The sequence below is a fragment of the Anomaloglossus baeobatrachus genome, chromosome 4, assembly GCF_048569485.1.
Source record: "Anomaloglossus baeobatrachus isolate aAnoBae1 chromosome 4, aAnoBae1.hap1, whole genome shotgun sequence".
In the NCBI taxonomy this organism is placed as follows: Eukaryota; Metazoa; Chordata; class Amphibia; order Anura; family Aromobatidae; genus Anomaloglossus; species Anomaloglossus baeobatrachus.
The window spans coordinates 215985660-216009804 of record NC_134356.1 but is presented as its reverse complement, the minus strand read 5'-3'; the positions used below and the strand labels follow the sequence as shown (position 1 = coordinate 216009804).

General features: G+C 44.8%; 1 protein-coding gene across 1 annotated transcript; it reads left to right on the top strand.

Moving 5' to 3' along the window:
* Nucleotides 1–1814: 1814 nt before the first annotated feature.
* Nucleotides 1815–23794, top strand: EIF4E1B (eukaryotic translation initiation factor 4E family member 1B). Its single transcript, XM_075343425.1, has 7 exons — nt 1815–1832; nt 4633–4727; nt 7882–7977; nt 9786–9849; nt 11090–11203; nt 12491–12630; nt 23542–23794. The coding sequence occupies exons 1-7, from the start codon at nt 1815–1817 to the stop codon at nt 23654–23656; spliced, it is 642 nt and encodes a 213-aa protein (XP_075199540.1). The 3' UTR covers nt 23657–23794.
* Nucleotides 23795–24145: the final 351 nt, after the last annotated feature.

Sequence of the window (24145 nt, the reverse complement as noted above, 5' to 3'; positions counted from 1 at the left end):
CAACCAATCACAGCCACCGGTGGGCGGGTCTATATCATGAAGTTAAATAAATAAATAATTAAAAAAAATGACGTGTGGTCCCCCCCAATTATGATACCAGCCAGGGTAAAGCCACACGGCTGAAGGCTGGTATTCTCAGGATGGGGAGACCCACGTTATGGGGAGACCCCCAGCCTAAAAATATCAGCCTGCAGCCGCTCAGAATAGCCGCATCCATGAGATGCGACTGTCCTGGAACTGTATCCGGCTCATCCCGAATTGCCCTGGTGCGGTGGCAATCAAGGTAATAAGGAGTTAATGGCAGCAGCCCATAGCTGCCACTAAGTCCTAGGTTAATCATGGCAGATGTCTCACCGAGATACCTTCCATGATTAACCTGTAAGTTAAAGAAAATAAAAACACACATCCAAAAAATCCTTTATTTGTAATAAATGACAAAAAAACCCAACCTCTTTCACCAATTCATTACAGTCCCCAAATACCGACGTAATCCAAAAAGGTCCCACGACGCTCTCAGATCTGCTACATCAGAAGCTGACAGAGAGTGGTCACAGACCACGACCGCTCTCTGTGAGATCCCCGCAGCGACTGAAGTGTGTCGCGCTATCAGCGGAGCTGTCACTGAGGTTACCCGCGGCCACAGATCTCAGCGGGAGGACTTCAGCTGTGGCCGCGGGTAACCTCAGTGACGGCACCGCTGATCGCGCGGCTCACTGCGGTCACTCAGGGGATTTGCGGTCACCGGTGAGACCTTCACCGGTGACCGAAAATCAGACCATGCCACACAGACTGAGCCGCGGGATGACAATGAAGTCGAGTGAAGTTCATCCGACTTCATTCTGATCGTGCGGCTCTGTCTGTGTCTGCTGTCAGCGGCCATTCAGCTCTGCTACATGGCTCTGTCTGTGGCTGCTGTCAGCGGCTATTCAGCTCTGCTACATGGCTCTGGCTGTGTCTGCTGTCACTGGCCATGTAGCAGAGCTGAATGGTAGATGACATAGAATAAACGGATCCATCAAAACTAAGCTGAAAAACAGCAGCCAAACGCATGTAAACTCAGGTGAACGGTCCGTTTTTTACTGGATCCAGTAGACGGATCCAGTAAAAAACCGTTCAGGTCACTAGCGGTGGCATGCGTTGGAATCTTAAAAAAAAGGATCCAGTCACATGCAGTTTGCGTTTTTTTGCCTTAAGGCAAAAAAACGCTGATGTGAAGCTAGTCTAAGGGGATCCTGAAAACATGATCGGTTGGGGCTGGAGCGTGAGGACTGGAGTTTTGAAAAGCCCTGGTCTATAGAGCATTTTTCATCCCAGTCACAAATTGTTTTTTTCTAATATTAGAAAGCCGCAATTTTGGTTGCAAATCACCATCACAGGCCACAATATTTTATTGCTGATTTAAACATCTAAAATCATGGCAGAATGGAAGGTTTCAGATGAATCCCAATTATTTAAAGGTTTCCGGATCCGGCGCTCTCCCGTACAGACAATACAGTATAGTGACAGCGCTGTAACTTCCGGGTCACATGCGCCGGTCACATGACAGCATGTGACCGGCGCTTGTTGCGCTGTCACTGTACTGTAGTCACTGTATGGGAGAGCGCCGGATCCGGCAAAACGGCGAAAAGCCGGATGTGTGAAACCGGCCTAATGGCAAAACTCATTATGGCTGGACAGACAAATGGCATTTTCTTCTCTGGTGATACACTGCTCTGAGTGTTGGAGGTAGAGGCCTGCAGCTTTAAGATGTAATTATACTCCCTATAAAAAGTGGGATGGAGGCCCTCATTCATGATAGCCCTTGTGAATCAAACATGGCTACAGCTGAAAGAGTAAGTGCTGGTGAAGAAACATGCACAATGGCTTACATTATATGTGTAAGATGGTGATTTACTCCTACAGAATATAATTTATGATATGTCCCTATGACAAGGCCTTCACACGGTGCTTCCTGCAGCTTTTTCAAATACACCTTGCAGTCTAAAGTGCATCTTAAATGCTAACTAGTTCAGTAGGTTTTATTATTTCTTTCTTTCTTTTTTTTAAAACTGATCTAGCAGTGTTTTTAAAGTTACCTTGAAAAGTGTATAGAAAAGCAAAAAAAAAAAAAATCTTAAATTCCAATGCAGTGTTTTAGCTGTGGTTTAGTTATCCAAAAGCTAGGTTTTTTTTTTTGTTTTTTTTTTTAAATTATAGGGTGTATATACGATACCAACAGAGTATTGGTGTGTGAAGGTTGTGTGGGGTGTGTGGTTTTTTTTTTTTTTTTGTTTTTTTTTTTTTGTTTTTCCCTCATGAATTTCTGATAGAGCTGCTTAGTTTGGTATTTTGCTTTGATACAATCCTATCTGGAGTACATGTATGTTTTGAAGCTTCTCTGCAGTGAAAATGCACTTGAGGCGTGTGTGTGTGTGTGTGTGTGTGTGTGTGTGTTTGTGTGTGTGTTTTTTTTTTTTGTTTTTGTTTTTTTGTTAAAATTACCTGAGGATAATAAAAGTATATTACCCCCTGAGGGTAGTAGGTCTATGGGGAAAATCTGCCCCTAAAAACTCAGTGACATGTACATGTTGAGAATTTTGAAATGTGCAACACAAGTCCGTTTTATGCTGGGTTAAAAAAAAATAAAATTGTTATGAGAGCGCTATAAATCCCATCCAATTTGTTGAAACCATAAGACCCTGTTATTTGCAAAAAAAACCCCACTGCATCAAAAACTCATTGTGGAAACTTGAAGGTGTATTCGCATCTCCAAGATGTTATCCCAATATGTAGTAGGTGTAATAATAATATTAGCAAATACCTCCATATAGAAATGTAGTATAGCACTGCTGATATAGCCATGTCTCTTACCTCATGTGCAGGGCATTGCAGAAATATGTATCCATGGTTACAACCACAAGCGACAAACTGTCAATATGAGTGGCTGTAACCATTGATACCTAAGCTTCTGTAATGCCCTGCACATGCGGTAAGAGACATGGCTATATAAGAACTATACTACATTTCTATATGGAGGTATTTGCTAATATTGCATCTACTAAATATTGGGATAGCATCTAGGAGATGTGAATACCACCTTAACCTTAGGTCTCGTTCAGATATCTGTTTTTCACAGATAAAGTGTGTGTGTGTGTGTGTGTGTGTGTGTGTGTGTGTATGTGTGTGTGTGTTTCTCCCTACATCTAGCTGTGGCTTTTGCTGAGTATAATCAGGTGTGAATTCCCCTGTGCACTCAAGTCTCATTGTTGTCCTCCTAGAACAGTTAGCTGATGCAGATATCTGCCTTGTCTTTGATTCTGAACACTGCTGTGCTATATACCGTGTGTGTATGTTATATTGTCATATATTATATTGTGACTTTTTTTTTTTTTTTTTTTTTCTTTGTTGCTTAGTGAATCCCAGCTGACATTAGCCTCTACCTTCTGCTATATAGTTAGGGGGTAAAACTGCATGCAAATCCTTATGCCAGCTAAGTCATTGAGAATCCTGACATTTTTGCACATGTTGAGCAGACCTAAATCTGTAGCACGTCAACTCTTTCAGTGTTTTTTTTCCACCCCAGAATGCATGAGACATGCAGATTTGGTGCCGAAATTTCTGCAACGAAATACTCGATCTGTGCACATCATCTCATTACTAGAGTTGAGCGAGTACCTAACTATTTGTACTCGCTATACTCATAACGAGTACTGCCTAATACTCGTGTATTTGTTCCGAATAGTGTGTGCAATGTAAGTCAATGGGGAATACTCGCAATGTAACGAGTAACCTGAATGCCGTACTATTCGTGCGAGTAGCGAATAGTGCAGAATTCAGGTTACTCGTTACATTGCGAGTATTCCCCATTGACTTGCATTGCCCATGCTATTCGGAATTATGAATATCGGGAATACGAATAGTTAGGCACTCGCTAAACTTTACTCTAAGTTATTGGAGAATTCAATTTCCGATCTGTTTTCCTTCCATGTGGAGGGCACACAGCTTCTTTGTACTAATTTTTTCCTATTGCAGTCTCCTTTTTGAACCCTGCAATAATTCTCATGAATGCTGTATGTATGTGGTTTGTTTTTTTTTTCTCCTCTAACATTTTGGAGGATATTTTCCTTTTTTGTTGCTCTTTTTATATTTAGTGTAGGGACCTACAAGCATGAGGTCCCATGACGAGGGTTGTAGGCTTATGTTTTATGGCCATAAAAACCAACAAAAACTATATATATATCAGCCTGCCTGATCTAATAGTATGGGCGTCACCTAATAGGCTGTGGGTTTGTGACTGTGTTATCTGCATGTGTGAACAGCGCTCTATGCAAGCCAATAGTGTGCAGTTTTATCATCTAGCAATTGTGTGTGTGTGTGTGTGTGTGTGTGTGTGTGTGTGTCCCTCCTGCACCTGTGATGCTTCCACTTTAGTGGGGGTTTAGCTGTATCCTGGTAGAGCACTAGTTTTTGCCCTGGGCGATGTACACTCTGCAGCCCATCTTGCTGTAAGTAATACTTAATTTTTGGAGGATATTTTCCTTTTTGTTGCTATTTTTATTTCCTCTAACATGGACTTTTATTGGAACTGCATGTTCTATTTCCGTATTGCGGTAGTCCTCTATATTAGTGCGTGTGGTTTTTTTTTTCTTCCAGTTAACCTTTAAAGGTATTCCTCGAAGGGATGAAAAGAAGAAAAAGAAAAAATTGGCTGCTCTTGAACCTGTGGAAATGCACCCTTTACAAAGCAGGTAATGGGATGCATACATGGTTTAGACTTAACTATATGCACCCAATGGTAACGGTCTACCACAAAGAGAAGACTGGATACAGCCTGGCAATTGCTAATTTTGGTTAGGGAAATGTAATCCTAGGGGAGGCTGGGGCCTCTGGAGGACATGCTTTTGATCTTTTGAATAGACATGAAATTAGAATTACTTGTCAGCATTTGAAGTAAATATTGGAATGGGATCTCTTTTTGTGTAAGGGTGCGCTCACACAAAAATATGACTTGCACGATTATCGGATCGCATCACCCGGTGCGGCTGGCTTCTCTCCTCTGACAGGAGTGGGTCTGCTGCATGTATTTCTATGCAGCTGAAATGCTCCTGTCCAGAGTGTGTGCGGCCATACCGGGTGATGCCAATGCAAGTGACAAGTGACTCGGCGAGTCACTCGCAAGTGTGACTCTGCCTTCATGAGACAGCTGGAGACTAAAGATGTTGATGCTTTCCAGCCAAATGCATAGACATACATCCTAACCTATGGTAGTTATTAGTGAGAACCCATTTTTTTTTAAAAAAATAATTATATATATATATATATATATATTTTTATTATATTTCTTAATTATACTATTTTTTATTTTTTTTTTTTTGGGTGGAGTGATCAAACAGTAAAATGTTCACATACCCTAATAGAAGCTACTCCTACAGTGATCAGCTTCTGTGTCAAGAGTCTCTTGTGGAACAAACCTTTTAACACTAGAACTACTGAGGTAGTCATTTTCACTACTTTGCACCATGTATTTCTATATTGGTGTCACGAGTCCAGTAGTTCTAGTGTTAAGGGTACGTTATGATGGAATGTATTTCCTGCGGACCTCATTCAGCAGTAGCACTCCTGGGGGAGCAGGGCGAAAGGTGAAACGTTCACATATGGACATGCCATGGATGTGGAATCAGGCGCTCTTGACAATTATGATTGTTTTATGGACTCTGTAACAGATGTTACACGTAGAAGTGGTGTTTTGTCCTGGAAGTGAAAGCTTTATACTACTCACAGCCTTGGCGGGTACATGTTCTTCTAGAAGATACACTCCAAAATAAATAAAATATTTTCTCCCCTTCAATCAGATAAAATATACTCTCCTCCTATGAACCTTCAACAACCATTTACAAGTCCTATTGAGGATCTGTTTATATTATGTTCACTTAGGAGGATAACACTAGAACACTCTTTGGGAACAATTGTGTAGCTTTCATCTAAATATGATGCTTTCCACTTAATTGGGCCAAAAATGGTATTCCGATATAGGTATTTTGACCGAAAACCTACTGGAATTGTAAGCGCATAATGTGATGGTTAATCCATTTTCTTTGGCTCACTTCTTTAACTGTCTTACTCAGGCCTTCCAAAAAAAGTCAGTAAACCTAATGCGTGTATGAAATAGACTTTGCATTGGCCAAAATCACAGGCAAGCTGGTTGGTTATCATAATGTATGTATTTTTATCTGATATTTTGTACTTGAGATGGAACGTCATGGATTATGTGTGACTAGGAATCGCATAAGCTTGAAAAATCATGTGAAAAACCAGTATTGGTGTCATCAGGGTTTTTTCCTGTACGGCTAAAGAAAGATATATTGAAGGTTCCTATAATTTCAATGTTAAATACATACAGCACACGGATGCCATCTGTGTGCTGTGCATGGTTTTCTTTTCATCGACTTGTATTGACCCTTCATAAAAGGATATGAGATCATGTGGTCAATATAGGTTAATACATAGTGTGGCAACATGACCTATTGTGTTAAACATTAAGAATGTAAGGTACTTATTGTGGTGGTTTGGATTGAATGCAAAGTTGCATGGTAAGGAGATATTGTACCGAGATAATACGTGGTAGTTTTGATTAACACCACCCTTCTGATGTGGTGTTCTACAGACCTGTAATATGGCACCCATAGATCTATGGTCCCATACCATAAACTGCTTTTATGTTGCTTCTCTGCAACAATGTGCATTTTAGACATTTAGGAAAGTGTTTCTTTTGTAAGTGTAAGCCTTCTGACTGTGGATACTGCTGAAACCGTTCCCATACCTTCGCCTCATCCTCCCAGCTGTGGAATTCATTCTTTACAAGGGTGGGAGCCTCACAACTAAAACAAAGGAGATCATACATTCTAGTTAATCAGATATTTCTTGGGAACAAACAAGAATAGGTTTTAGCCTTCAAAGCATGCAGTTTTATCATGAAATGTCCATTCACTATTCCATCAGTATTAAGGCCCCGTCACACTAAGCAACATCGCTAGCAACATCGCTGCTAACGAACAACTTTTGTGACGTTGCTAGCGATGTTGCTGTGTGTGACATCCAGCAACAACCTGGCCCCTGCTGTGAGGTCGTTGGTTGTTGCTGAATGTCCTGGGCCATTTTTTAGTTGTTGCTGTCCCGCTGTGAAGCACACATCGCTGTGTGTGACAGCGAGACAGCAACAACTAAATGTGCAGGCAGCAGGAGCCGGCTTCTGCGGAGGCTGGTAACCAATGTAAACATCGGGTAACCAAGAAGCCCTGTCCTTGGTTACCCGATATTTACCTTTGTTACCAGCCTCCGCCGCTCTCACTGTCAGTGCCGGCTCCTGCTCTGTGTACATGTAGCTGCAGGACACATCGGGTTAATTAACCCGATGTGTGCTGTAGCTAGGAGAGCAGGGAGCCAGCGCTAAGCAGTGTGCGCTGCTCCCTGCTCTGTGCACATTTAGCTGCAGCACACATCGGGTAATTAACCCGATGTGTGCTGTAACTAGGAGAGCAGGGAGCCAGCGCTCAGTGTGCGCTGCTCCCTGCTCTCTGCACGTGTAGCTCCGTGCGGTGGTAACCAAGGCAAATATCGGGTTGGTTACCCGATATTTACCTTAGTTACCAAGCGCAGCATCTTCCATGCGGCGCTGGGGGCTTGTCGCTGGTTGCTGGTGAGCTCACCAGCGACTCGTGTAGCGACGCTCCAGCGATCCCTGCCAGGTCAGGTTGCTGGTGGGATCGCTGGAGCGTCGCAGTATGACATCTCACCAGCAACCTCCTAGCAACTTACCAGCGATCCCTATCGTTGTTGGGATCGCTGGTAAGTTGCTTAGTGTGACTGGACCTTTTAATGTTTGCTATTTTATCACTTCTCTAGATGGGCACTCTGGTTCTTCAAAAATGTGAAAAGCCAACCCTGGCAGTGCAATCTGCGCCTTGTTACAACATTCAGCACTGTAGAAGATTTTTGGGCGTAAGTATGGTCCATCTAATTTAGTTCCTAAAAATAAATTGATTTAGGAATGGGAATATGGTCAGTAACATAAAAATAAACTCTCATCCATATAATGTTCACTTTGTGGATGCCTTCTGTTTCTGTATTCCTATTGGCAAGGGAGAATAAGTCTGTCGGCCCCTTCCCTGAACTTTGATATGTAAAGTCATGAACTGCCCTCTTGAACCCTGCAGAAGATGCTAGGACTACTTCTTTAAAGTCGAGCCCCTGCTCAGCCATGTGTCCCCAAATTTGGAAAAAGTTGTCTTTGGATTCTTGATGGGTTTGTTTACTGTTGGGATATTACATAACATACATTCTATGTTTGTGGGTAAAATATGGAAAAGTTTCCTGGGGTATGACTACTTTTTGAAGGCCCTACATGTGGCTTTTGATAATGGGGTAAAAAGCATGCCCACCTCAGTATATACTAATGCACGAGGTGGCACCATACTTTCAGACTCTTTCACACATCCGCACAAAACACACACTTTTTTCACGGTCCGTAATGTAGATGCGTGTGTGTGCTATCCATATGACATCCACATAGCACACTGACAGCTTCTGGCACTGCTTCTGCTTCTGGTCCTCGGTGCCGTGAATATTCATGAGCATAATGAGCTGTCTTGGAAGCAAGTGACATCAGCGGGGGGAGACAGGTGACTATAGAAAATCATCATTTTATTTCTCACATGTTTTTCTCTGGTACGTATCATACAGATCACATCAGTGTGCGGTCCGTGCTGTCAGGAAAAAAAAAACACCTGACATGTCTGTGTGGAGCACATAGACACACATGCTCCACACCAGGGTTCCCCAACTCCAGTCCTCGAGGGCCGCCAACAGTGCATGTTTTCAGGATTTCCTTAGCATTGCATGGGTGTTGGAATCATCAACCGTGCAGGTGATTAAATTATCACATGTGCAATACTAACGAAATCCTGAAAACATGCACTGTTGGCGGCCCTTGAGGACTGGAATTGGGGACCCATGCTCCACACGGTCCATGTGAAAACACGCAGGTATGCACAAACGCATTGATTTTATTGGGTGTAAGTGTCTCTGGTACGTGTGAAAAAAGACCTCACACATACTGGCCACATGGACGTGTGAAGGAGGCCTTATTGTGTATGACCATTTGTGAAGACACAAAAGTGGGTTATTCAACCTCCAATTTATGCTGCAATGTAGAAACTGGGTGCGTATTCCAAAGGAGCAGAACATATTACTCCCTTCCTCAGAAAATCATTGTATACAAAGTAGCAAACCAATGGGTACAAAAAGGCTAGAGTTCTTCTGAATGCTATTTATTTTTAGACCCGCATATCAAAAACCGATTACACCGCATAGTGAAATATAGCAACGTTTCAGGTATTGTAGCTTTCATCAGGCTTTGGATGGGGTATGTGTGAAATATCTATCTTAGATGGGAAAATGTAAAACGCCCACTTATACCAGTATATGAAGGCATGGAATCACTGCATTGCTCTATATCACCTGCATGTTGTTCCATCGGGTTCCTTCTCCCATGAGCAATAGTAATTTTTACTCTTTGGATCTCTAGACAGCCCAGTGACTCCATCCCTTCATATGTGTGTATAATTCCCTTTCCTCAGTCTGATGAAGGGTATTCGAAACGTTGCTATATATCCCTCTTTGTTGTAAATGTTTCTTTTGGGGATATGACGGTAGAAAAAAAATTAAAAGGCATTCATGGAAAAATGCTCCCCCTTGTACCTATTATTGGTATGGACATTTGCTGACAACAATTATGGTTTCTGTCTTAGACTGTATACACATATCCAGCTTGCAAGCAAGTTGTCATCTGGCTGTGACTACTCCATCTTTAAGGTAAGGTCATTTTTACAGCAGTGACTTATTTTAAAAGGGGATCCTCATGATCCATTGATGGGGTAAGGGGTTTATGCCAGGCCAGTGTAACACCCCGGGGTCGAGGGGTTTTAACCCGACACGTCATGGGTTGGCCTGGCCCGGTTTCATGACACCGAGACATACAGGAGGGAAAGAAGGTGGTGGACGGGAGGCATGGTGGAGGATGGGAGGTGGTAGTGACTGCTTAGCAAAGTCTTTTAAGATAGTGACGCAAACTGTGGTGCGCAGCCAGGGATGGGGGGCCGCCGCTGTGGGTGCTGCTCTCTGGGGCTGATGGTGAGGGTCGCAGCAGGGATGGTGTCGCTCCCCACAGGCGGAGGCGGGATTACCCCGGGGAGGATGGTGGAGGACGGAATGGGGTGGTTTCTGCCCCCCCCCATCCGATGGAGCTGGGCAACTGTTCCGGTAAAGGAGAGGCAGAGACAGGGGCTGCGGTTCCAGGTCTTCTACTCACAGGTAGTTCAGGCGCTGCCCCAGAGTACCGATCTCTGCCCGTAAAAGTCTTTCTGGTAAAGTGCCCCTCGGTTGCTACCCAGAACCCGGGCTGAGCCTCCAGCTCCAAGCCACGGGTCGCACAAAGAGACTGAAACATTAGACTTCAGTTGTCTGTGCGAGATGTTATTCCAAGCTGTGCCCGGGAAAGTCTGCTCTAGTGTGGTGGTTGTCTACTTCTGCCCCCAGTGGTTGTCCTAGCGACTGGGAAAGTCCCATGCTTCGTGATGGTTAACTATCCCGTCTGCCCTAGTCCACCCCCCCTATGGGAAACCACCTTGCTGTTGTATGTGTTTTTTGTGATGGCACTAGCAGTTAACCCCCTCCTAACCCAGGATGGATATTACCTCTTAAAAGTGGTGTAATACCCTGTGGTGCCTGAAGCCCAGGGGCACCACACCAGCAATGTTTAAGACCTTCATAACACACAGCTCTGGATGTGCCAGATATGTTCGCACACCACACATGTGTTGGCACAATCTCTACAACAGCCCAATTATGTTGAAGGGGTTTTGTTGACAGTATGCAGCAGAGACCACCTATATACAAGTACATGACTGATTTTCAGTATCTAAAATTTCCGAATGAAAGTATGTGCAATATAAATTTCCCATGTAATGACTCATCTTGTGAAACTCCCTTAATACTTTAACCTGTTTTTAAGAGTAAAAGTAATTTGAATTATTTGTCTTCTGCTCCCGTACAGGATGGGATTGAACCCATGTGGGAAGATAGTCGAAATAAGAGGGGTGGGAGGTGGCTAATCACCCTTTCCAAACAGCAACGGCACAGTGACCTGGACGCCCTATGGCTCGAAACTGTAAGTCACAGCTCCAGGAAAAAAACTGAACACACACTTTTGTGGTGCTCCACACCCTGCCCTTGGGTGAAGGCTAATCTCCCATGACCTGGGTGGGAAATGTGGTGTGTGTGTGTGTGTGTGTGTGTGTGTATTCGGTGTGTGTGTGTGTGTGTGTGTGTGTGTGTGTGTGTTTTTTTTTTTTTTTTTGTTTGTTTCTAGGACTTCCATTTTAGAATAGGGCCTTTTTAAAAGGACCGTCAGCACAGAATGACAAAGTGAAGGTGCATCATGGTAGGGGGGCAAGCATTTGCACCTACTTGTCTGGGAATCCTGTAGTTGTGTGTTTTTATACCCCTTGAAAATGGACACTGTGCAGGCATGAGGAGATATCTTAAAAATCTGATGTGCCCATGCCATGGGAGGGAGGGCCATAGTTGCCTCTTTCTGCACTTCCATCCATGCCTATAGTTTAGTAGCAGCTATTTTAGAAAAACTGGTCCCCAATCTACCATGGGCAGCAGAATGGAGGACCTTGGGTATGGTGACTATACACTAGACATGTAGCATTTAATATAGCTGCATAAACTACTTATTCCTTTTGGAAGTGATGTTTGCTGACCTTGTAACTAGTGTTGAGCGAGTAGTTTGCTATTCGTACTCGCTATGCTGTTAGTAAGTACTGGCCGCTACTAGTATATTCGTTACGAGTAGCGGGTACAATGTAAGTTAATGGGAAATACTCGCTAAGTAGCGAGTAACCTAAAAGCTGTAGTATTCATTACTAGCACGAAAAGTACGGTTTTCGGGTTACTCGCTACTTAGCAAGTATTTCCCATTGACTTACATTGTGCCTGCTACTCGTAACTAATATGCGATTAGTGGCCAGTACTTATTAACAGCATAGCAAATACAAGTAGTTGCAGCCGATCGGTGGGTTTCAGTGGCCAGATAACTGGTGGATGGAAAATCATTTCTTTTGGTGCTTCATATTTATAAAAATCCTTATCTTCTGTTAGACCTTGCACAATCAACATGGTTTATAAATGGATAACCTGCATTTAAACTCCATTAACATTTGCCTTTCCTAATTTCATTACTTCATATATGAAGGGACATAAAGGTCAATACTATGCTTGCCAGAAAATAAGACGGGTATTGTAAACAATAATAAAAAAAATATTTAGTGTGTGTGTGTGTGTGTGTTATATATATTCTTTTATATATTTTTTATGTTCAGGATTGTAGAGAAATCCTCTGCAAATGTATTCACCCAGAATAACCAGTTTCTCCATGTCCCGTATCCAGTTACTATGTCTGATTGGCGAGGCCTTTGATGAATACAGTGATGAAGTCTGTGGTGCAGTCATTAACATTCGGGCAAAAGGAGATAAGATTGCAATCTGGACCAAGGAGGCTGAAAACAGAGAGGCTGTCACTTATATTGGGTAAGGCAGACACAGCCGGCATTTATTCTACTGAATGCAGTAGAATGCATTATGGAGGGAAAATGCACTTTGTGTATAAAGTCCATGTTCACACACCAGTGGGCCCAGTGCAAAGGTTTTATGAAGGACTCCAGCCCCTTGAAATAAGTGAGCTTTTAAAGAAAAATATTATGAAAGTTGCCTTCTCTATTAATGACTGTAGTTTCCTGATGTCTTCTATTAAATGGAATGTCACCAGGTTTTTGCTATGTAATTTGAGGGCACCATGATGTAGGGGCTGAGACCCTGATTACAATATCACTTTTGGGGTATCTTTTGCTGTAAAAAAAAAAAACCAAAAAAAACACACAACCCCAAACAATTATCAGCAGATTAACACTGAGCGTGCAAGGTACTGAAGCAAAGTGCGAGGATTGAAGATAAGTGCGGCATAGTTTAAACACAATCTCATAGTTTGACACAAGAACATAGTTTGACTTTATCCTTATGTTTCCCATTGTTTTATTTATATATTTTTTTTTTTTTGTTTTTCTACTTTACTGTTTATCCCCATTTATTAGGTGCTCCATGGACAATGCTACAAAGTGTGTATCTTGTCAGATGTATGCATGCCTTGAGCAGCTGTTCGGGGGTGAATGTCTGCACTAGATGCAAGCATGTTGCGTATTTGGAAGCCAAGGTAACTGATCTAAATAAGCAGCTTGCAACACTCAGGGGCATTGCAAACCTGGAGAGGAGTTTCGAGCTCACTGAGCTTTCTCTGGCTGGGGCCAGTGATATGGAGGAGGGTGGAGGTGGAGAAGATCAGGACCCAGAGGTAGGTAGCTGGGTAACAGTTAGAAGAGGTAGGAGGAAAAGTGTCAGGGAGCCTAGTCCTGACCTGGCACAACCTAGTAAATATGCCTGTTTGGCTGATATTAGGAATGAAGGGCCCGGACTACAGCAGGACGTTGCTCCTAGCAACCAGGAAAACTTGTAGGAAGGCGGGATATAGGAGTGCAGCAAAGCCCAGACAGATGTTAGTGGTAGGGGTGTCGCGGGCGGAGGAGGGGACGCTGCGCTCTCCCACTGCTCGGGTCCGGCTGCTGCTGCTCGGCGGTGGCTCGAGCGGTGGGCCGGGTCCCGGGGACTCGAGCGGCGTTCCTCGCCAGTGAGTGAAAAGGGGTAGGGATTGGTTGGATGGTGGATTTGAGTATTGTCCGTGACGCCACCCACTGTTGTGGTGATATTGGTGACACCACCGCTGCTCTGGACGGGGATCCCGGGAGCGGTGACAGGGAGCAGCTTTGCTGTTAGTTCTCCCCTCCGTGGGTAGGGGGTTGGTTGGCCCGGTGATGGGGGAAGGGATGGATGGATGGCAGGCGGGTTACGGGGCCTGGTGAGGTGCAGGGGCAGCGCTGTGCCGCACGGCACGGTGGTACTCACTCAGCCAATGATGAGGACACAGTTCTCGGTAAAACACACGGCTGGATGGACAGGTCCCACAGACGGCTGCGGTGGTTTCTGCTCCTGGCAGGTTGATGGTGACTGCCTTTCCCTGCACCTATGTACGGTAGATGGTTACGATGGGTTCCCACCGGTAACCCGCTCCCCAGCTTGGATATGGGCTGGAGGAGCCCCTTTTTGCCCACAGGCTCTGGCCCTGGAAACCGGTTGCCGTGGTGGTGTCTCCCTCTCACGGTTGGGCTGTTGCCTTTTGTCGGGACTTGGCTGCTGGGGAACCCAGGAGGTTCCCTTCGCTGACGGATTCGACAAATTTACGGCGACTCCTAGCCTTGTCAGGGTCCGTAAACCCCTGCCAGATGGTGCTGACTTCACCTTGTGTACCGGTCCGGTACCGCCGGGCCACCGCCCGTCCACTGTCCTTACGGTAAACTCGATCGGTCACTCCTGCAGACGGTCACCACCGTCTGCCAACCTTGCTGTACCGCCCGGGCCACACACCTGGATGCTGTCAGTTAGTTGCTCCACTACCACTTCACCTCCTTCCACTTTCACCTCCAAAACTAATCTCTCTGCTTTTCCCGCCTCCAGGACTGTGGACTCCTCGGTGGGCGGGGCCAACCGCCTGGCCCACCCCATGGTGTGGACATCAGCCCCTGGAGGAAGGCAACAAGGGTTTTGTGTCTGACTTCGGTGTGCCTGACCGGGAGTGTGGAGTGTGGGGTGTGTGGGTGTTGTTCTCTGTGGCCCCTGGCTTGTCCAGGGCGCCACAGGGGACTCTATAATTAGGCGGACAGACAGGGTCATCTGTCGCCGAGACAGTTAATGCCGAACAGTGTGTTGTCTGCTGGATGCTTGGGTTCGGCATATTGCGGATCGGATAGACAGATTGCTGGGTGGGGCTGGGGAAAACCCAGCGGTCATGGTGCACATTGGTACTAATGACCAAGTTAGAGGCAGGTGGAAGGTCCTTTAAAAATGATTACAGGGAACTAGGAGAGAACCTGAAGTCTAGGACCTCCAAGGTGGTGTTTTCAGAAATACTACCGGTGCCACGAGCGTCACTAGAAAGACAGCGGGAGCTTAGGGAGATAAATACGTGGCTTAAAAATTGGTGAAGGAAGGGTTCGGGTTCATGGAGAACTGGACCGACTTCTCAGTCGGCTACAGGCTCTACGGTAGGGATGAGCTGCACCTCAATGGGGAGGATGCAGCTGTGCTGGGGGAGAAAATGGTCAGACGGATGGAGGAGCTTTTAAACTAGAATCTGGGGTGAAGGAAGGTAGTGAAGCAAAAAATGGGATAGAGCAGATGGAGACAGTGAGATGGTAGGGGTCAATGAAGGATTAGGGGGGGATGGGACATGCAAGGAACGTATGGAGACTAGTAGTAATAAATGTGTTAATAGTATTAAATGTCTACTGGCAAATGCAAGAAGTCTTGCAAACAAAATTAATGAATTGGAGACTCTTATGTCAACCATGGATTATGATGTGGTGGGCATTACGGAAACCTGGCTAGATGAAAGCCATGACTGGGTGACAAACATACAGGGTTATAGTACATTTAGGAGGGACAGGAAAGACAAAAAAGGTGGTGGGGTGTGTATATCAAATCTAACCTAAAACCTGTGTTCAATGATGATATTGGGGGGAACTGCAACAATGTAGAGTCAGTATGGCTAAATGTACATGGGGAGGGGAATAATGGAAAAATGCTAATTGGAGTTTGCTATAAGCCTCCTAACATACCTGAACAAATAGAGGGTGAAATGCTGGATCAAATTGAAAAGGCAGCTAATAATAATAATCGGGTTCTTATTATGGGGGATTACAACTATCCAGACACAGTGGGACATAAAAACTTACAGCTTTTAGCAGAATCAGAATCTTCTATCTACTTTTCAAGACCATTTCCTCTCAGATGATAGATGAACCGACAAGGGGAGATAATTTGCTAGATCTGGTCCTGTCAAATAGACCGGATACAATTTCAGATGTACAGGTCCGGGAGCACTTGGGCACCAGCGATCATAATATGGTAAGCTTCAACGTAATATTCAATAGAACATTTCAAAAAGGAAATGCTAAAACCTGGAATTTTAGGAAAGCTGATTTCAACAAATTAAGGGAAGAGCTTAAGGCTATGTGCGCACTAGAAATGAGAATTTTCTCAAGAAAATTTCTTGAGAAACTTCTGGGAGTGAAAGATTTCCGGACCTCCGGAAAAAATCTGCACCAAATCCGCATGCGGATTAGCCGCGGAATTGCCGCGATTTTCCCGCGGGTGGTTCCCTGCGGATTTTTGCAGGCTGTACTGCCGAAATCCGCAGGGTACCTGCGGAAATAATGGACATGTTCATTTTCTCAAGAAAGTTTCTCGAGAAATTCTTCTCAAGGAAATTTCTTGAGAAAAATCCGCACCAGTGCGCACAGCTTTTTTTTTTTTTTTTTTTTTTTTTTTTTTTTTTTTTTTTTTTTTTTTTTACCATAGGATTTGCTGGGAAATGTCTGCACAAAGATTGCAGACATTTCTCAAGAAATTTCCGCGGCAAATCCGCGGGTAAATCCGTGGGTAAAACGCACTAGTGCGCACATAGCCTTAATGTGTAGATTGGGACAAAGTCATGGTAACTGGGGATACTGAACATAAATGGGGAAAATTTAAGGATGTACTGCTAGAGTCCTGTAAAAAACTTATACCCTCTGGTAATATGTCCAGGAATAAAAAGAAACCACTATGGATAAATAAGACACTACTAAGTATAATAAAACAGAAACAAAGGGCATTTAAAATCTTAAAGGCTGAGAATACAGAAAAAGCATTTCAGAAGTATAAAGATATCAATAGGAAATGTAAAAAAGAAATCAAACAAGCAAAACTAGCTACTGAAACAAAAATTTGCCAATGACATTAATTTAAATCCCAAAATCTTTTATAAATTTAATGCCAAAAGGAAAACAAAGGATAGTAACTGCCCCTTAAAATATAATAAATGTTAGAGGACAAATAAAAGACTGATATATTAAATAGGCATTTCTCATCTGTGTTCACCAAGGAACCGACTGTACCAGGGATCATTCAACAAGTGAAAAATCAAAGTTCACCAGATTAAGTACGCCTACGTCTGAGTAAATTAAACATTGACAAATCCCCAGGGCCAGATGGCATTCATCCATGAATATTGAGGGAATTGAGCTCCGTAATCGACAGACTGCTGTATCTCATCTTTTTAGACTCACTTGTAACAGGGTTGGTGCCTCAGGATTGGAGGATTGCCATGTGGTACCGATGTTTAAGAAAGGTAAGAGGGTAGTTCCAGGCAACTACCGTCCAGTAAGCCTGACTTCAGTAGTATGCAAAGTTTTTTTTTTTTTTTTTTTTTTTTTGTTTTTTTTTTTTTTTAGGGCATTTTAAGGGATGACATGCAAAAATATATTGCAGAAAATAATATAATAACTGACACAGCATGGATTCATGAAAGATAAGTCGTGTCTAACCAACCTGTTGGGGTTCTATAAGGGGGTAAGTGCAAACCTGGATATTGGTAATGCCTTTGCAAAGTCCAAATAAATCAGATCAGCTGCATTTGATACTGTACCACATAATAGCCTTATACTAAAGCTCCAGAAGCAAGGACTAGGGAAAACTATATGCAACTGGGTAAGGAATTGGCTAAAAGATAGGAAACCAAGAGTAGTCCTAAATGGTACATTCTCTAAATGGGCTATAGTCGGCAGTGGGGTGCCTCAGGGATCTGTGCTAGGACCGATTATTATTTTTTTTTTTTTTTTTTTTTTTTTTTTTTTTTTTAAATCTCTTTATTAATGACCTTGTGGATGGGATTGATGGTAGTGTCAGTCTTTGCTGATGGTAGTGTCAGTCTTTGCTGATGACACCAAACTATGTAGGATATTAAAAACTGACCTTGATGGTAGAATATTACAAAAAGATCTGGCTAAGATGTCAGAATGGGCAGATACCTGGCAAATGAGATTTAATGTTGATAAATGTAAAGTAATGTACCTAGGACGGAGTAATCCTATAACTGCGTATACATTAAATGGAAATAAAATCGGGACTACAGAACAGGAGGACTTCTTATTACAAATAAGCTGAGCAGCAGCACTCAATGTCAAGCAGCAGCTGCTAAAGCAAACAAGATTCTAGGGTGTATAAAAAGAGAGATTAGATCCCGTGATCCCAACGTATTGTTACCCCTCTATAAATCACTTGTAAGGCCGCATCTGGAATATGGGATCCAGTTTTGGGCTCCACATTTTAAAAAGGACATTCAGAAGTTAAGACTTGGCCTTACTAAGCAACATCACTAGCAACATCGCTGCTGAGGCACCACTTTTGTGACGTAACAGCGATGTTGCTAGCGATGTTGCTGTGTGTGACATCCAGCAACAACCCGGCCCCTGCTGTGAGGTCGTTGGTTGTTGCTGAATGTCCTGGACCATTTTTTAGTTGTTGCTCTCCCGCTGTGAAGCACACATGGCTGTGTGTGACAGCGACAGAGCAACAACTAAATGTGCAGGCAGCAGGAGCCGGCTTCTGTGGACGCTGGTAACCAATGTAAATATCGGGTAACCAAGAAGCCCTTTCCTTGGTTACCCGATATTTACCGTCAGTGCCAGCTCCCTGCACACAGCCAGACTACACATCGGGTAATTAACCCGATGTGTACTCTGGCCAGGAGTGCAGGGAGCCAGCGCTAAGTGGTGTGCGCTGGTAACCAAGGTAAATATCGGGTTGGTTACCTTAGTTACCAAGCGCAGCATCGCTTCCACGCGTCGCTGGGGGCTGGTCACTGGTTGCTGGTGAGATCTGCCTGTGTGACAGCTCACCAGCAACCAGTGTAGCGACGCTCCAGCGATCCCTGCCAGGTCAGGTTGCTGGTGGGATCGCTGGAGCATCGCTTAGTGTGACTGTACCTTTTAGAGTCAGTTCAAAGGCGGGCAACTAGACTACAAGGAATGGAAGGCCTCCCATATGATGACAGGTTAAAAAAGTTAGATATGTTTGTCGGGCCCCAGGTACGCTGATGCAGTGTCGGTGCATTACCTTCAGGGACTCCGCTGTCAGTCTGGATCTTGTCACCGGTAGGAAATCTTCTGTTGATCGTGACGCCACTCTCAGTATTGCGGTCAGTGGGGACCGCCACTGCAGGTTGAGGGACGCCTGGGGCTGATGGTGAGTGCAGTTAGTTGGAAAAGCCTCCTGAGAGTGAGGCAAGCCCCAGGGCCTGTGTAGGATGTGTAGAACTACAAGGCGCAGAATGACTCCACACAAGCAGGATGTCTTTCAGGGTTTTTACTCACAGTTGATGGCAGGGTGAGTAACCCGGGCGTAGCTGGGATGAACCAAGTGGGAACCAGGTATCCTTCAGGCTGACTTCTGATGGTGACTACCAACTCGCCTTCCTTAGCCCTTGGTGGTTTGGAGTAACCCCGACTTTTAGTCCCTATGGGGGTCACCCAGGGAAGATGCTGAAGCCTCTCTCCCCTTCGTTGGTTTGCCGTTTGCTTGTCGCCTGGACCAGATCACTCCAGCTGCTTGCCTCCTGTGAACTATGGGCCCTAACTGTGGCTACGTGGCTGCGGCTTTTGGGTGTTGTGGTGTGGGCTTTGAGGGCCCCACACCGGCAGGTTTAGCAAGGAAAGTTGGATCTATCCCCGCTCCGGGATCTGCCGCCCGTTTGGGCCTGGTACTCCCTAGCAGTCTCCTTACTTCCCACTCTGTGCTCTCTCTCTCTAGCTGGAGATGGGTTTCGGGTAGCCCTCCTAGGTGACCGTTCTCCCCCGTCGGTAGCCACTGCGCGGACGCTGTCAGACTACAGCAGCCCACAGGATCTGCTCCTCTCTGAGCTCCCTGGACTCTGCACTGAGCTGGCTCACTGCTCCTCCTCTCCTGTTCTTGCCTACGCCACCTAGCAACCAGACTCTCTTACCACACCCCTTGAGAGGAGATGGAGGCTTTTGGCCCCCTCCACTATTCCAGTGGAGGTGAAGGCTTTTCCCCCTCCTGGGATCCCCAGGGGTCCTCTCAAAGGTACATGTGTGAGACCTGATCACTATGCGCCTGTGTAGTCACACCTCGGTCAGCCTTCTGGATTACCTGTATTGTACTGTCCCCAGCATGGGTGCAGTACTCAGTGGTGCCTGACCAGGTCAGGGGCGCCACATGTTTAGCTTAGAAAAAAGAAATCTCAGAGATCTCATATGTTTAAATACATGTGTGATCAATATAAAGGACTGGCACATGACTTATTTCTTCGAAAGACCATACTAAGGACCAGGGGACACTCACTGCGAGTGGAAGAAAAGCGATTCCGACAGCTAAATAGGAAAGGGTTCTTTACAAGTTAGAGCAGTCAGACTGTGGAATGTCCTACCACAAGAGGTAGTAATGGCAGACACTAACAGCTTTTAATAAAGGGCTTTCCTCAATAAATACAACATTGTTGGTTATAAATGACTTGGTGACCAAATATAGAACTGGTGGAAGAAGGTTGAACTAGATGGACCTAAGTCTTTTTTTTTTTCAACCTAAGTAACTATGTAACACTACAGGACAAGTTGTCTCGTGCCTCCTAGTCAAACTCTCCCCTAGCACTGATTAGCAGTGTAATGCCCCTGAAGCCATCAGGGAGCTACAAAGTTCTGCATCCCCACATGGATGCAGGGCCTACCCCCTAGGGACCCAGAGACCCAGTGCCGGTAACACCAAAAACCCAGGTAATCCCAGTTTTTTCCCAAACAATCCCCCATACAATGGTACTTGGCTCGGGTCAGACCAATGGATAGCTACCTAGAGGTGGAGCCAGTCCAGTCCACTAGTTGACCAGGTGGGAGGGGCAGACTGTGGAGAGTAGTTAGTGTCAGAGAAAAAGGATTGAAGGTGGAAGCGAAGCGACATCCTGACTGAGGTTAACTGTAACCTGGTACCCAGGAGAGTAGTTGCCGGTGGAGTATGGGGGAGTACTCCCAGAACTACGCACAGACTGGGTACAGGACCCTAGGACAGGAAACGCATTAAGCCAACCTGTTAACACCTGCACAGCGAGGGGACCATCAAGGACCTTGCTGGCTCTAAAAATCTGAAGACTCAGTAGCAAAGGGAAAACCCGGGACAGGACCAGAGACTACAACCCCACAGGGTTCACGGTACTGTCAGGCGGACAGAAGTGGGCAAACCACCGGACGGGGACCCCAGTTGCTTTATGCCACGGGGACCCAATTACCAGAGACAGGTGCAGGGGAAGAAGGCACCAGAGTACTGAACTGGCACTGGGATGAAGGGGATCTGAAGGTGAAACCAGCCGGCCTCGGGTAACCTGTTACCACCTACCAGCAGTGAGTAAAAACCAGTTGCACTATACCCCCGTGTGGACTCCCTTCATCCGACGCCCGTCACAGCCACCCATCCTCTGGGACCCAGCCCTGCTTGCGGAGGGCCTACCATCCAGGCTGCAGTTACCACCAGCCCCAATAGTGACATTTTGCAGCGGTGGCTCCATATATATAGCCGCAACACCGCAAGTGGCGTCATGTATGAACACTAACCTAAATCCCTTGTAAATACACCCCATTACAAAAAGGGCCCAGGGCTCTGAACCGGGCAACGGCCACCACAGTGACTTTCCCAGACATATACCACTCGGGACCAAGTACCCCACATCCCTGGGCGTGACCAGTAAGGTTATAAATCACTGGAATCAGGGTCTCTGTCCCTACATCCTGTTGCTCTCAGCTTACATAGCAAAAACCTGGTGACAGATTCTCTTTAACCACACAGGACACACTGCGCCATCAGCTCCCTGTACTCGGTGTGATCACGGATCTGCCATAGTCTTCCAGTATATATCCCACCCTCCAGAATACAGATACAGTGGTGTCTTTGCCAATGGGCCCTGTGCGGGATAAATATTTGTACTCAATGTAATTGTGTATCTCCTGTCTATGAATTAGGCATTGTTCTATTACTACTCCTACCATACAAAATTATGGCTAAATTGACAACAGGGTGTTAATACCCCCCCTTGTCACAGGGGGATTTCCATAGACAATTGGTCACTATGCGTGCTGTTCTCATTGCAGTGTAGACATGCAAAAATCTGATAGGGTGAATACAGTGACAATTGGGTGCTAATCATACATTTCTAGAGGAATTATCAGGCCATAAAGGATGATCCATAATTGTTGAAAAGACATGTGGGGCTTCGTGACAAATTGGAATACCTCTTGAGTACATTTGGGGATATTGGAAAAGTTGTGGCGTCTGCACAGACAAAGCTGATGGGTGTTTGTCTTTTGCAAGTCCAGAGAGGGCAGGGCATTTGGCGCACTTGGAGGTGGCCGATTTTGTTCCTCCTCCTACTATACAGGGTTTCCCCTAATGTACAGTGCTGTGATAGAATTGTACTTAATGTTGAGTTTGTATTTGTGCTGTTACCAGCAATGTAGCAGAGCTGGAGCAGCGCTGCAACTGGCTCCATCTAGTGGCCAATAAGTTAGTGGGTTTTTTTTGAATACGAAGTTTACTGGTAGTGTATGTTTTGAGTAATGTATAATGCGTGGACTCAACGAGCTGTGTCAGGCAGGAGGAGGCACAGTTTGGGGAGACATGGGAAGCATGTATAGACTGTAACATGTGTTAAATATGATTTTTATTAAAGGAATTATTGTATTGTGTAACATATAAGAATGATTTAGATAAGGTTTAGTGCAGCATAGGGACAAGTGTGCAGGAAGGGAAGTCAGTGGTTGGTAGAATGTGTTATAATAGGAAATACTAAGTGCAGGTTCAGCAGAGTAGAAATGGATACAGTGATAGATTAGGACCGAGCACAGTGAATGGAGTAAAGGGTGAGTTGGTAAGGCAGACAGGACAGATGAGTCCAATTAAGTTGAGTGAAGATGGAGTAGAGTAGCGTTCTGCACAGGAGGTCCTGTGACCACGAGCACTGAATCAGGCCTCATGAGGTATCCTCAATTGTGTCCTATGAGCATGGCTGCAAGAGACTGGGTCTATAGATGTCACTCGGCTGTTGGAGGAATAGTACCCAGGGACAGGAGGTACTCCATCGAGCAATGGCAGCAGAATGGTACCGCAGGAGAAAGTGGCATGTCTGTCCTAGGAAGGTTATTGTGAAATTACTTAAGAAGATCGAGAAAGTTTACTGTGAATGTTTCCTATGAAAAATGAATGCTGAATAAAGGAAGCTAGTTTACTTTCAAAAGAAACTGTTTTCTGTGATGTCTCTCAAGTACGATGTCTGACGGTGGTGGACGAGCCATTGAAGGCGCAAGTAAGTGTCAAACACCTCAAGCCGGGGCCAAACAAACACCCATTTGAAGTTGAGGAGCGCTGACGACAATCACATGGCTCCAACCCCCCCCCCCACACCACCTTAAAACTATTTAAAGATGTTCTTATTAACTTATTCCTTTCTTTCCGCAGTAGGGTGTATAAGGAGAGACTGGGCTTGTCATCCAAGGTGGTCATCGGCTATCAAGCGCACGCAGACACCGCTACGAAGAGCAGCTCCCTCACCAAGAATAAGTTTGTGGTGTAAGAGATAAAAACAAAAAAAACAACTTTAATTTTGTTCTCCTTCATGATTACTATGTCCAAAAAGCCATTAGACATGTAAGAAAATAAGATATATCCATTTTGTTTCAGATCACATATGTAGTGCAGAATTAAAGTAAAAATTTTCCACAAATATAACAGATAAATGTTTGTTTTTCTTTGATAGAAAATATTTTTTTTTTTTTTTTTTAATTTTTTTCCCCCATTCCCCCTCAAGGCGTCACTGCCGGGTATTGGCAGGTCGCACAATGATATAGGAAGCATGTTAGTTGGCTGATAGCGCTCTACAAAAAAAATCCTAATCTTCAGTGTTTAAAACCACACCCAACATCAAAGTGTACAGCCTGCCCTCCTAAAATACCATCCTAAGGCTCTGCAATGTATGTTTTTTTTTTTCCTGGAAATAATATCTTTTAGTAATTTATTCACCTGATGGGAGTGTACCATGTTTGGGTGGGAAATTTTCTGCACA

Excerpts from the sequence above, each read along its gene's own strand:
- EIF4E1B (XM_075343425.1), top strand. Across the intron at positions 4,728-7,881 it reads ATGCACCCTTTACAAAGCAG|ATGGGCACTCTGGTTCTTCA; the intron begins GTAATGGGATGC and ends TCACTTCTCTAG. Across the intron at positions 11,204-12,490 it reads ACGCCCTATGGCTCGAAACT|TTACTATGTCTGATTGGCGA; the intron begins GTAAGTCACAGC and ends TCCCGTATCCAG.